Source organism: Symphodus melops (assembly GCF_947650265.1).
Source record: "Symphodus melops genome assembly, chromosome: 4".
NCBI classification, from domain to species: Eukaryota; Metazoa; Chordata; class Actinopteri; order Labriformes; family Labridae; genus Symphodus; species Symphodus melops.
The window spans coordinates 16,740,971-16,755,552 of NC_136694.1; the positions used below are offsets into that span (position 1 = coordinate 16,740,971).

The 14,582-nt window shown below is 38.8% G+C and overlaps 1 protein-coding gene and 1 long non-coding RNA gene across 2 annotated transcripts; both read right to left on the minus strand.

The window, feature by feature from the left end:
• Positions 1 to 933: 933 nt before the first annotated feature.
• On the minus strand, positions 934 to 11,065 carry crbn (cereblon). The gene is made up of 11 exons (XM_079341243.1): positions 10,896 to 11,065; positions 10,503 to 10,615; positions 10,153 to 10,355; positions 9,415 to 9,564; positions 8,234 to 8,396; positions 7,831 to 7,893; positions 7,641 to 7,725; positions 7,388 to 7,503; positions 6,484 to 6,548; positions 4,387 to 4,518; positions 934 to 2,696 (listed from the first exon to the last, which is right to left on the minus strand). Exons 1-11 carry the CDS (start codon positions 10,966 to 10,968, stop codon positions 2,513 to 2,515), a joined length of 1,347 nt encoding a protein of 448 aa, XP_079197369.1. The 5' UTR covers positions 10,969 to 11,065; the 3' UTR covers positions 934 to 2,512.
• Positions 11,066 to 12,355: 1,290 nt separating this feature from the next.
• Positions 12,356 to 14,281, minus strand: LOC306821857. The gene is made up of 4 exons (XR_013778835.1): positions 14,088 to 14,281; positions 13,962 to 13,988; positions 13,489 to 13,511; positions 12,356 to 12,661 (listed from the first exon to the last, which is right to left on the minus strand). It is a non-coding gene; the product is annotated as an uncharacterized lncRNA (long non-coding RNA).
• Between the last annotated feature and the right edge of the window lie 301 nt (positions 14,282 to 14,582).

Consider the following 14,582-nt stretch of genomic DNA (forward strand, 5'->3'; position numbering starts at 1 on the left):
AAACGCCGTCAACATCATTACTAATAATGCTTTTCTCAGAGGGACCCTCACATGGTCTTGGAGGCACCAATCCTACTCAAAGAGACTCATTAGGCCCTCACTGTGCTCTGCATAAAAATGATCCTGTGTCCCCACACGCAAGACTGATGAACTGCAAGCTCAGGAGAGTTTATTCAGACATGTGAATGCACTAACAAATTGATGGCGCATGTTGATTAGTCTGTTGCTGGAAATACTTGTGAGGAGGCTTATTTACATGATGCAAACAATTCTAAAAAAAAATCTAAGTAATAGAAATGTGTGATCTAAGCTCAAATCTTTTGATCCTTTAAGAGAAACTGCACCAATAAGTTCATACATCGTTAACAGTTTTTTGGGGAAACCCTCAAAAGAAAAGTTGTAGAAAAACCTTGAGTGGATTCAAAAGTTTAATAGCCTTCAGTAATGTCAGTTAACATGTGCTGGTTGGGTTTTATGACAAAAAATTAAAAAGAAAAAAAAAGTAAATCAAATAAATCTGTGGGTTTTTTTAGTCAGAGACATTTGCTTTTTTTGAAAGATTACTTTGCCTTTATTTGAAAGTATATATAGCTAAACACAAATAGGAAATGTAGGAAAAGATTGAGGTATCAGGACAAACAGCATCAGAATCATGACTTCATCATTCGTCCATTGTGAAAAGGACGGTAGCTTCTGTACACTACTGTGCTCTACCAACTGCTAATCCAGCACCCAAGAAAAATGTGGTTCATGGTTTCAAGATGTGCGTGTACATAAAATGTAGAATATCTGTGATTTTGATCTTTCATTTAACTACATTGTGAGTGTATGTTAAAGGAGTGCAGCCTTATGATACTAGAGCAGTCTTTTTGTGAAGGACAACAGGAATAGGAAGACAAATCCAAAACTAGACACAACCTCACAACACAATGCTCAGGCTTTAAGCATAACATGTAAACATCTTTATTTCCCTTTTTAAAGACTGCAGTCATTCTGAGATGTTGACGCTTAAGATAATTAGCTTTAATGCTATACATGATGTGAAGCATCAAAAACATATCTGAATGAAATTTCAAACTAAAAGCTTTCTTCTACCAGGTCCCTAAGATCTCACTAACTTACAGAACTTAACTGTTCAATTAGAACAAAAACTGAATTTAAAAACTCTTAAACTTCAGTTTTCTTTGTACAGAACAAAAAAAACCTTTTAAATAAGAAAAGAAACGAGACCCAAAAAGAAAATGTACGTTTAAAAATCATTTTCTAGCAACACTCTAGGCATCAGGAGATATGTGAAATAAGAGTCAGACTCCTTTAAACAGTAAAAACACCAGTTATATTACAGAACAAATGCTTGAACTGCCTCTTATTTACAGTCACGTTTCAACACAAAAGTGAGCCAGCGACTTGCAACAAAGTACAAGCAGTCAAATCCTGGAAACTATGAGACCATAAAACAAGGAAAATAAGAAAAATGTGATGTATATTTTAAATCGTTGCATCACATATATCATTCACAATCTTTCATTCAAGTCAGGGGTTCACTGATTCATCAACCTTATCATAAGACACTGATATGGGGTGTAGGCACACCATTTATGTGTCACAAAATGAACAAACTCAATGAAGGTGGGTAAATGCTCCTCTCGCTCTATGAGTTGATAAACTCTTTAAAAAAAAAGTTTGCCTTGTAGGCAAAAAGACTCATTTTCACGTGTGCAACCAGGGATAAAGCTTGCTTTCCCAGAGTGCATTATCTGATTGGACAATAAGCCTACCTTGAATACAAAACAGACACTGATTACATTAAGTATATTACACTCAAAGCACACCTGGATGAGTATTTTAAATTACTTTTCAATCTTCTTGCATATAAAAATACATCCCTATTTAATTCCAAGATTCAAAATATCTCCTCTAGTGACAGAACTACACAGACATAAGTTCACTTTAGCTCCAACAGTTTCCTCTACAGACCTACAACAGCAAACAGAAAACACATGTGGGATATAAAGGATCTCAAAGTGAACATGTATCAACTGGTTTGTTTCATTACAGATTATAGTGGCTAACTCTGCCTGCCTGCTAAAGATATCCTCATCATGCATTCACACTCTTTACCATACAGAGGAAAGAAGACGAAAGAAAAGAATGCACTGAGCACAGATGAGTGTCTTTATGTATGCAGTCGGCAAGAAATCAGCTGGACAGAGGTGCATGCTGGGATGTAACCATGTCGTTTGTTCCATCTGCTACCATCTATTTCATCCTCACTTCATCAGAACCAGTAAGCTCACTTAACGCGTCTCTGCATTACAAAACTTCACTGACTGCTTCCTGTTTGAATGCACTGTAAGAGTGCCTCTAAAAGAACAAATGAGCCGACTGCCATATGATGGATCTTATGCCGGGGCAGTTGATTAATAAATGTAATTTCAGCAAGTGTGTTTTAAGATCCAGGTTTGAGGGGGTTAGCAGGTTGTTGGTGTTTTTTTATACATATTGTCCAACATCACAGACAGAAGAGACGAGAGCCATCTCTCTGCTCTTCCCCCTCACCCTGCGGGATACGGGGCAGCATAGCCGAGCGTGTCAGACCCCAGAAACGAGGAGGAGACAAGTCCTTCTTTGTGGCAGTGAACTTCCAACCCATATGAGAACCACAGGTTCGGCACTGAGCAATTGTCCAGGCATACCTGAAAGCCAAAAAAAAAAAAACAGGACATGTTTGAATAAAAAACGATCTGGTGTTCCTTCCACACAAGACATAATAATAAGATGCACACTGGATCACTATGTCACAAAAATCTTACTCTGCCGTCCACTTAAAAAAACCCCCTGATGTTTCAAGTGAGCAAGAGAAACAGATTCATTTGAATACAGTGTAGTAACTAACAGTGCAATTGTATGGTTCGGTTTAGTGAAGTTAAACATGAATGTTAAAGAAACGAACACGTGTCAGAATGGAGGAGAGCTCTTAAAAGGAAAAGTTTCAACAATTAAAAGGGTAAAACAATCAACACAAATGTTTCTTTAATCGTTTTTAAATGCACAACACCTGTAGAATTGGGATGTGGCTCAGGAGACAGACATGTTTTTTCATTGAGGATGTCGGCTGTGTTTAGCCTGGATCCACACAGCTTGACATTAAAGTATGCCTTATGAGTAATGCAGTTTAAAAACTACTGAGGTGAGGAACAAAGGGAACACAAAGTTCTGCAATGTGACATTCTGCTTTTATCTGGAGTCATCTGAGTCGACTGTGACTGCTGTGTATCTAAGGATCAGTTCAGACAAGTTGGTTTGTTTTTTAAGAGAATCGGTGGATGAGTTAGTTCAACGTATCTGGAGCAGGAGTGAGAAAGTAGACACACGAGATGATGTACTCTGCTGATAGTCCAGCTCAGCCCTCAAATTTATAATTCCACTATCTGAAATAATCCCAAACAAACTCCTGGCTATTAAAGCAGTTCATCTTATTAAAACTCAGAGTTAATTTCAAAGACCTGTTAGATCAAAGTTGGATTGGATTTCAGCCTACTTCAGCTCATGTCCTCCAAAGTTAAAGAGTGAAAGTTTCAAACTTCTCAGAATTGATTAACAAGCGTTGAGGCTGTGATTATTGAAACAGCTTTATAGTGGACTCATTATTAAACATTAAACATTTTTAAACAACACTTTCAACTCAAACTGGAACATCATTTTCCCATCACAAGTTTTTTTTCCAACTAGCAAAAACTAATGATAATATGATTCTTAACTTCATCAGACGTGCGTATAAGAGCAATGTGTCTGGAAAAAACTCCTGGACTAACCATCAGGCCTAACACAGGTCTAGTACCTGAACGCTGCCAAGAAATGTTTGTTTGCAAGTTAGACGCTGTGTAGGAGTTTATCTTTAAGTTTTATTTTCACCATAGCGTATACGAAATGCTGTTATTCTTTTTAGTTCACACAGGAACAAGTGCATTGTGTAATCAATGAAATTATACGACTGTATATGTATTTTTTTTAGAAAATGTTTCCTTTGTGACACGGAGCTAAGAAAATGTCTCCTTCCTCTGGTGCCACACAGTGACTTCATATATATATATATTCAGAACAGAAACCCTATTTATTTATTTTTCTGAAGAGCGTAACTGGTTTTGATGGAAGGGCAAGATCACAACGGAGAACAGCTCTGGAGAAAAATATGATTAGATATCTAAGATGCACGCTGCATTCAGAGTAAGATCTCACTAAAAACAACATGCATTTATTGAAGCTCTGAAAGGCACAGTGAGGGGTCTGAGTCAATCTATATCCAATGTACAAGTGTTTTTTCTTGTGTTATATAATAGTCTGAAAAAGAGCGAGTGAGCGAAAGGCCACAAATTGAGCTGTTACCCTGGAAACCAGCTGTGCAGTGTGGATGGGCGGCCGACCAGGTTAAGGTTGTTGGCTTTGTAGACGGTCAAAGTTTCATGGACGTAACCGTGAGGGTTGACATATGCAGCCATCGGCCCGTATAGAGAAAGGCTGCCAAAAAAAAGAAAACAGGCAGGTAGATTATGTAATCAGCGGTTCATCAAGACTTCCAAACAAGTCATCAGTGTTCTCTGTAAGAAAGAATAAAACAGACTGATTAGAGGCTGCGTAAGAAGAGGCTTAAATTGTACATTTGAATGCTGCTGCCTCTGTGAGCCAAGCAGCGAGTTTACATGACAAACAAACTCGTTAAATGTAAACCATTTCCATTCTTGAGACACGGCCACGTTTCTAAAGACTTATTGTTTAAACTGGTCAAATATTCAAACAGTTCAGAGATGACCAATAAGGGGTCACAAATTCACAAGCCTTTTGCATTTCAGAAAAGGGTACAGATCTGAAATCAGCATCTATCGTGGGAAGGTTTTTGAAAGTTAAAGCTGAAGAAGTTAGAAGCTAGTTGAAGAAACAATTATCTATTTATGGAGCTAGCGAAGATTCTATTACATTTGTTAAATCAACAGTTCTTTCTTATCTTTCAGTCTTCTGTCTCTTTTTTTACTTCTATAATATATATATACATTACGTCTAGGCCTTAATAACATTCAAATGAGATGACTAAGTGGCCCGAATTGTTGACATAGGAGTAGACAACGGCAGCTAAAATGGAAGGAAACACTGCAAGAGTTTATACTGAATTCTTGGTAAATTTAAAAACAAGTCTCACACATCAAACATACTTTCTATCGAAAGCTCTGACTATAGAAATGACACAAGTACAAAGCAAACACTGCAAATCTACAAGCACCTCAGGCTCTGTATGTTTTTTGGGTTTTTTTTAAACTTGCAGATTTTTAAAATAACTTTTAAACCTCTGGATTGATTGAAGTCAAAACTGAGGTTTAAAAAAAGGCCTTAGTATGTGACATTCAGCATCTACAACATCAGTTTATTCAGTTTCTCAAACATAACATGATGCCAGCCCTGGTTATTGCCTCTAGATATAAATGCAAATGTTGTATAGATCTTTTCACTTTAAAGAATGAATAAATCGTAGACCTGACCGACTATGAAGGTCAGATTCTGTCTTAAACTGAATGAAAATAACTATGTCTCATTAGTTTTGGCCCAGACCATTTTCATCCGAAAAAAATGTTTTCTCTTCCCTTTTAATTTTTCAGGTTTGATTTTTGGAAGAAGTGTGCCTGAAAAATTGAATCCTGAATGTTTAACTCACTAATCCTGATAAACACACAATCACTTACTCACTGACTGTCTGGATGTCATCATACTTAACAGGTTATGCAATTGTCCTATGAGCGTATGTAGTCAGAGCCTGCACAGTATCAGAGCTGTCCCCGGTTTGTGTAAATGAACCATCACACATCATCTGCAGTTAGAATGATACATTACCTAACAGTGTATGTGTGTGCGTGGGCATGCACTCTGACTGTGGAGGTGCAAATCAGACAGTTAAGTCAGCATCAACTTGGAAACGGTAATAATTACATTGATTGCTGTGGTATAATTTTCCCTCTGGGTGGGTACCATTGTGAGACTGTCCTTATGTGTTTTTCTTGTCCTCTCTTGCTCTGACAACTGAAACAACACTGTAAAAAGCATGGGCCACATTATGTTCCTGTCTCTTTTTAAAACACACAGACGTTGAGTTTATGAAACTATTCATGTTTAAAGAAGCAGGAAATCCATTCGTCTCAGAGGTTCACATGTAAAACCTTCATTTAGTTTCATTCGAGATCTGAAGACTGACTAAAATGACCTCCTTTGAGGTCAAATAGTTTTATGTACTGCTGATTGGATTTTACAGGGAAGGCCTTCTGGCATATCAAGCTCCATGTTTTCGCTTGGTTTTTTTCCAGTTTTGTGTTCAAACAGTGCTAAAAACGTGTGCTATAATCAAGCTTCAACATGCAATGTACTGACGATATTCCCTTTATTAAAAAAAAGACAAAATAAATGAATGACACGTGTTGAGCACAAAAAAACAGTCCTCACCTGAAGATCTCGTTTTTTGTGGTAATCTCCGTGTCCTGACACTGCTTACAGCACAGTGACGTGCACTGAGGAGGAGAGGTAACAGAAAGGTACAAGTTGTGACGCTTTCAGGCCTTTAGAGAGATGAATTATGGGGGATGATTATGGTCAATCAGACATGAGTGGAAATAAAGCAGATAGTAGGCTGGTTTATTGATGAAACACTTCTCTCACAGATATCTATGGAATGACATGCTGAGCTACAATTTAAACCTTTTCCCTGCTATGAGATATTTTTGTTGCTAAGTGCTGCTGGATCAGTGCGTAATATTTGAGGCCTTTATGAAGAGGTACTACACTACGCTGGGCCATTACTGCTTTATAAACCATGCAACTAAAAAGGAATTCAGAATGAGCGCCAGCTTCCTGCAACTGTGACACACACAGCAGCCTAGTGAAATGATTGGGTATCTTCTGATGTTGTTTTGTTTTCAACATCCTTTGATGCAAAACAGAATATATTTATTATGCATTAGAGATTTTTATGATACCCATGTTTTGTATTTTCAGCCGTCTTGGCAATACTTTTTTATGTAATGTTCCCTCTATTATTTTGTAGCTATGCATGAGGTGCTCAACCATCTTAAGCACAAATGATATATGAGAAATGGCCAGTGTGTAAAGGGACAAGACCCAGCAGTTATCTCTGTTTACACAAAAGGATTTCTAAACACTTTGGCTGAAATATTGCAGCAGGCCCTCATCTGTTCAGATGGTTAAATATATCAAAGAACACAAAGCGGGGAACAGACACAGTTTGCACAGTACAACAGAAGAGGGAACACCAGATCTTATCACACCATGAGGGAAACAATGGCTGAGTTGGCCGTTCAGGGAGGAGGAGCCAACTGTGACCTTGACTTACCCGGTCCATGATGTCCAGCTCACAACGAAGTCTCTGGATGGCACTGCCGATCTTCAGCAGCTGAAGCCGCAGAGCATCGTCTATGGGCAGACAGGCCGCCACTCGGTAGGAGAAGTCTGATAGAAACCAGACCGGCGGGGAAAATAGAGGGATGAAAAAGAAGGACGAAAAAAAAGCACAAAGAACAAAGCGGGATGTGCACATATGTGTATGCTTCTGCAATCCATCTGTGATATACTGAACAGAGGCTCACCTACGGCGTTTGTAGGGAGGGAGTCATCCTTCAGATTCTCATCCCATTCATGGAGCTGCTTCTTCACTCTGTTCATGAGCGACTCCTACGACGTGAAATGCAAGAAGCAGATAGGTTGGTTTACATTCACTCCTTTGATGGTTATGTATGATGGAAATTCCAAACAATGCTTATGGCCCTCAGTACTCACAGAGTCATAGAGAGCATAGACCCAGGGTGGCCATGGTGTCAGACGGGCACAGTGAAACTTCCTCTGTGATGAACAACAGACACGCCATAAAAAAATTAAATATACAAATGATGAAGACTGAAGTATCCAAACATTCTCTTCCCCTTCTCTGTTTCTGTGTAAGCAGAGAGAACAGACAGCTACTGAACATTGTAACTGGTTCAAGTATTAAAAACCATCTGAGCGAGGCACCCAAACATACAGGACAAACACATATGTACTGCACAATTAAATATAGCATTTTTTTCTGTTAAGCCTTCGTGCAAGTATTTGATGAGAGCTGTAGCAATTAGTTGTTCAACAAATCAGTGGCTCTGCATGTGAACCCCTTCAAACTTGAATGTTCTTGTCTCGACTGTCTGACCTGCTGGTAGTTGTTCCACCAGCTCTGGGTTTGTTTGCAGCTTTGAGTCGGAGGTCTGGATGAAGGATGCACGTGGAGCCGAGAGAGGGGACTGAGCTGCACCGCAGAGAGGGGGTCTGGAAGGATTCGTTCTGGAAGTATCTGTACTTTGGCTTGTCTGATCCTGAGGTGAAAAACAAAGGGGAGACGATGACACTGATGGAGAAACAAAAGACAGACGAGGCGGAAAGTGTGGGAGAGAGCAAAGGAGTGACACAGTGCTGATGAATAACAGATTAAACAAATGGTGTGCTGGCTAACTGTGAGCAGGTATATGACAGGATGTTTCTAAATCTGGAGGCTGCGACTGCAGCAATAGGAAATATTCCTCCAGCTACTTAATAAAGACACACTCAAAGAACTTCCTCAGGCAAGACAAACTAAACATTCATATTGTAACAACACATGAGCTGGAAAACACATTTAGCTCTTGATAAACAAGCATTAAGTGAGATGAAATTCATATCCACTGTATGCTCAAATTGCTAAATTGATGAAATAACACGATGGCATGGTGTCTTTGGCTGTTCTGTGAAATAAGTGTTATGTGATCTAAATGTCCTGATTGAGCATTTAGACATTTTAGAGAGAGAGGAAGCTCACTCTCTGATAACAGGACGCTCAAAAAACAGCCTTAACAAATCTTTAACACCACACCAGGAAAACTCTAACAGCACCAGTTCACGTCGATTAAACTTGTGAAAGGCTGCACTACACAACTACAACCGAACCCGTTTTCATTTGAGCTTCTTCAGATGCCTGTGGCTTGAGTTAGGCTGCCCTCTAGCTGTGAACTATGATACTACTACTTTCAATATGAACAAGAAATGGCTGCAGGTGGCTGCTCTAAAGTAGACAGCTTACATGATGTCATCCCTGCATGAACATTAAGTGTAGATGATGCTTTCCCTCCTCTGCAGACCAAAGCGCAACAGGTTTCTTAACACATCAGGTAGTTGAACAAAATAATAACATTTAGCTTGTAATACTGTTTAAGTTGGACAAAGACTAAGAGGAAAACCTACAGGGTTCTGATTCTTACAGTTGACCGTTGACACACTGGATGTTAGAAGCTTCACTTTGTAACATCAAACGAGCATCTGCATTTAATCCTTTCATTTGTTTTAAAGACTTAAACTTACCCGTCGGCTTGAGTTCTGATTTCATGGACCTTGAATCTTTGCCTACCGATAGCTTTCACTTTGACCGTTTCAATGCCATATTCCTGCTCTTCTCGGTAGGCATAGATTTCAGCTGTTGTCCCAAACTCAGCCTGCGGCTCACCTGCATCGCTGAAGAGAAACATCGAGTAAAACAAATCAAGTAAAACATCTCAATCCAAACTCTATTTGTATCCATTTAAGGTTGAGGGGAAAGTTAACTGACTTTTTAATCTATCAAATCAATTTAAATCCTACAACAAAAAAACATCATGTTGTATGACGGACACAAAGTGTTTGTTTTAAAGTCTGAGTAAAATGTCCAGATCTTTTTATGTGCATGCACAGAGTTTATGGCAACTCCCAGATTCTGTTATTTTAAGTCTCAAAGTTTGTCCAATCTGAGCCCTAAAATATAATCAGGATTATTTAGTCAGAGTAAGCTTTAAAGCTCATTTAAATCTGTGGTCCCTCGGAAGGAAGATCTAAAAAATAAAATATTACAATACAAACAATAAAATAAATGAACACAAATAAGAACAACACAACAATATTTCACATAAAACACATTACAAATCTACATTGCGTTGTCTTCATGGTTGATTATTAAAAGGCTTAAAGCAGTGAGCACAAGATTGTTTTCTCTGGAGTCATGATTTAAGTTAAGCTAAAAACCTTGAAGCTCTATCATGATTACAGTTAGACTCAGTCATTTTGTACCTATTTGCGAGCACCGCAAAGGTGCGGTCCTTCTGGATGATGCTCCGCATCATGCTGACCTCCTGTGGTCTGAACAGCTGTAGAGGCAGCGTCTGACCTGGCACCAGCATCACAGCTGTGTGTGGCAGCACTGGAATGGTCTGACAGCTGTCGTCATCGTGAACTGTGCGGCCATGAAACTCCTCCATGTCAGAGCCCAGGTACTGTCAACAAAACCACAGCATGACAAAAACAGCTGAAGAAAACTAACTTTATAACCCCTCAGACATCAACACAAACACAATGTGAAGTAAAAATGAATGTGTGACAACTTGAATTATCTTAGGAGAGACAACTATGGCCTCACTCACAGCATGTGATGTGGGAAGACTGGGGTCGAAGGTGATCAGGATTGGTTTCTCTGTGTCTTCATTGTCTCTGTCTTCAGTCTCCATGTCATCTTCCTCCTCCTCTGCCTCATGATCTGTCAGGGAAAAATAACACTCACAGTTAAAGTGTCTTAACAGGAGTACAGCTGCAACTTCAGCATCTTAACTTCACTTCATTTAAATTCATTGACGGTAACCAAACACAAAAAAGAAAAAGAAACCGAAAGCTCTCTGGTTTATAAAATGTGCCAGCCAGGATGTAAGTGGCCTGTTGTGAAGAATTGATAGCTAGCTGCTAGCAGCCAGAAGAGGAAATCTCTCTAATAGTGAAACAGTGAGCAGTCTTATCTATCATTCAAGAAGTTCAAGTCTTACCTGGTAAAAGCTGTAACTGGTTCCCCATGTTGTCGTTTATGTTGTCCTCACCTCCACCCCTCTCGTCAGCCATATCCCTGTGTTTACAATGTTAGAGCTTCTTCTTCTGTGGCGTCTGCAGTGTGCAGTATTCACTCGGGTCGACAGCGCCCCCTCTCGCGTGAAAACAGACATCTCTATGTCATTTGTTTTTAGATATTTGTCTAACTACAATCATAATTTCAAAATGTTAAAATTCCTTTCAGGTTTACATGTTCAACTCTACATATATATTCAAAACTAAAACAGACAATGTTATAAAGACCACCAGTTATTTACTTTACATTCCAGATGTATTATATACCTGCTATTTTATTTGTTTTTATCTTACTTTTGGTGTTTGCTGCACTACCTACTTGCTACTTGGATGTCCTTCCTGCAACACTTGAATTCCTCCTCCAGGAACCAATAGAGGATTATCTTACTGAGAGTTCCTCTTGAGCAAATGCTAAAGGGGGGGTATCTGGGACAGGATCTTGTCACATCGAGTCCTTGATGTGAGGCGATTTGATCACCACTAAGTTTGAGGGCTTCAACAATAATGAAGCCCATCTAAATTATGTAAAGGATCAGGATACTTATTACAACTCGGATTAAAAGTGGCAAGATAGAAATACATGAAAATGAAAGTCCTTGGACATAACTTGTGCATAAACCCTGCTGTAACATCTGTGATGAAGGTTTAGTAGAATGTGCCTTATAAGAGTAGTCATTTGCATGTCTTTTGATTGGTATTTTCCCCCCTCTTTAAACAGGTACAATTAGACCGAATTTGGGGACAGTAGATACAAAGACACTTATACTTACAATACGTTCTGCCTACAAGAGTATTTATTCTATATATTGAAACAGCTGTATGCTCAAAGGGCTAAGTTTACATAAGGTAATTTTTTACACCATGCACAGGCAACGTTAGATTACCAGCTATCAATTGAACTGCAGAAAAAAATAAAAACAGGTTTCAAGAACTAGTCTGCAACGAGACACTTCTCACCAACATTTAATTATGTTTAACATCTTATCGGCAGTTACAGAAGCAGCTATTCTTTGGGTGTGCAAGAAACTGTGGGATTTTGACCCTACCTCTAAAATAGAGGCCCATGGGCATGGTAAGAATCCTTGAATGTTATAGAGAAATATAGAGAATCAAAACATGTGCTTTAAGAGTCCAACTCTCTACAAAGTTTAACCAGTTTAAGTTAAGGGGTCCAACTGAACATAACTTTCAAACTACATCTTTTGAGGCAGATTCTACAATGTTCAGACTTCTGACAAAGCCCTTCGTTACAAATGTTTAAATCTTGGCTCATTTTAAAGTTCCCCCATTTGCATTATGTAGACTTTCAGTGCGGGCGGGACTTTACATCTCCATGCTTAACACTTACTCCCAAAATGTGAAATTAAGAGGCTGAATGCTGTGATAAATTTTTGACAGTGTTCATTTATTGTTCAATACACCACATGAGGGTTAAGAGAATCGTATTCTGGTCCATGAACAAAGCAGCTGCAGTTCTGGTGGCGAGAGATCCATCCAGGGTCATCCATCTTCCAGTCAGATGTCCACAGCTCGCTCAGTTAGAGGCTCTGTTCGTCAGACATCGGGGTGGAGGCTTTCAGTCCACTGAAGGAGGGGTCAAATCATCTGGAGAAGCTTTGACAGGTTCACAGCTGATGCAATGAGGGCTTACTTTGACCTCTGCCTCATCTTTCTCCTTTTACGCTTCAGCCTGTTGGGAACCAAATACTACTTTAAGGATGACAGAAACTTCAAAGCTTTGACTTCATTAGTGACTTTTAAAAAAAGAAACTAAAATCAAGCCGATGTGTCAGTGTGGACGTCACTCAAATATTCTTCAAAGAGTGGGAAAACCTGCCCTACTATAAATCATCAGTCATCTTTTTAATTCACCTGTATAACAGTCAGGCATGGTAAATGTGAGGAACTTCATACACTCCCCCTCAACCAACAATAGATTTAACCAATGTCTGCATTTGGGTCAACTCTTAATTATGCATGGCATTTCAAATTAAACTAAAGCATTTTATTGCAGATTTGTTAAATTGAGGAATAGTTGAATTCCTGTTTCATGTGAAAGAACAGGAGCTGTGGGATTAATGCAATCCAACACATTTGTAAACTTGTAGTATGACATGTCTTGCACATCTAAACTGAATGTTGCCATTAAGCTTTTGTAAAACAGCTTTGATACTCACATACGGGAGTTTTATTTCAATTTTTCCTTTAACACAGCGGACTATAGGAAAGTGCAGTGCATTTCTGTGCAATCCAATAAACAGTCATAGTGTGCCAATAAACTCTGTAATATTAACACTTTGCATGTTAACCCTTCTGAGAGCAAGGTTTGAAAAAAATACTAAACCATGAGCAAAATTCAAGAAACTGGACTTTTACAGGCCAGTCAACATACACTGACCTAATCTACCAGTTGTGATCATGTCACAAAACCTCCACTAGTCACCGTTAACAGCAGAGCATGTAAAGCACGTGAGGAAAAGACAAGCACAAAATTACAAACACTTCATGAAAGCTTACCTGCGCATACGCTTCTTCCTCCACTAGAAGACAAAGAGACATTTAGACGTTAATACAGTTTATTTCTTATATTCCCCTCCCACTTATCATGATCCAAGCCCACCACCATTACTCTAAATGAAAACTAGCTTACTCTGGTAAATAATGCAATGTATACAGTCACATAGTGCAGATATTTATCAAAGTTAACAAAAGATCTTAGTTTAGAGTTCATCTTCATCACTGCAGCATAAACCAAACGGACCACTAGCACAGAGTTTAAACATGCTATTATTAAAATGTTACGTCTTAATGCAGCGGCGTCTGGTTTAAAAGCATTTTAGAAATTAGATTGGGAACACTGAGATAAAAAAAGCAAAGACCGAAAAAGACAAAACAAAGCAGCCAAAGGGCTAAAATTCAGCAGCTAGCTAGCAAGCGACATCGACTGAAACAGGTGGGGCTAAAAAACTGTTAATACTTTGTTAACTTACCTTTGCTCTCATCGTGTGGAGAGGTTTCTGTAAATAAACACAAACGGGAGTATTAACAACTGTGGATGATTTAAAATAAGAGTAGATTTATTCGGATTGAATCTGCAGTCATACGAATTTCCTTACCTCAAAGTGAGAACAGCAATGGAAAGAGGATGTGACGAAGAACGATCGCGTTATTTATACACTCGGCGACGTCATCATACGGCGCCATTTGATCTTAGCTCGTTGGGAAATGTAGTCTTAGTTCCCAGGTATCGGGCCCCATCAAGAGGCGTCTTGTATGGTGATTTGGGCCCCTTTAAAACGTCTAATACTTCTATGTGCCCCAAAACCAATAACAAATTCTGCCGTTTGAGTTCACACATTAAGTTCAATCTGAGTAATAACTATATCTATCTATCCGTTATCCAACGATAACGATTGCAGTTATTTTTTGATGTGCGTTGTTTATTGTAGTTTTAAGTTAACAGCGCAATATAAAACTCATTTTAAATATTATATATATATAAACAACACTTTTTATTATGGCATACATATTAATGTTTATAGGTGGGCTGTTCCTCTGACATTGGCCATTTATACCATTTTAAGTCTGTACAGTCAGTAACTATGAAGATT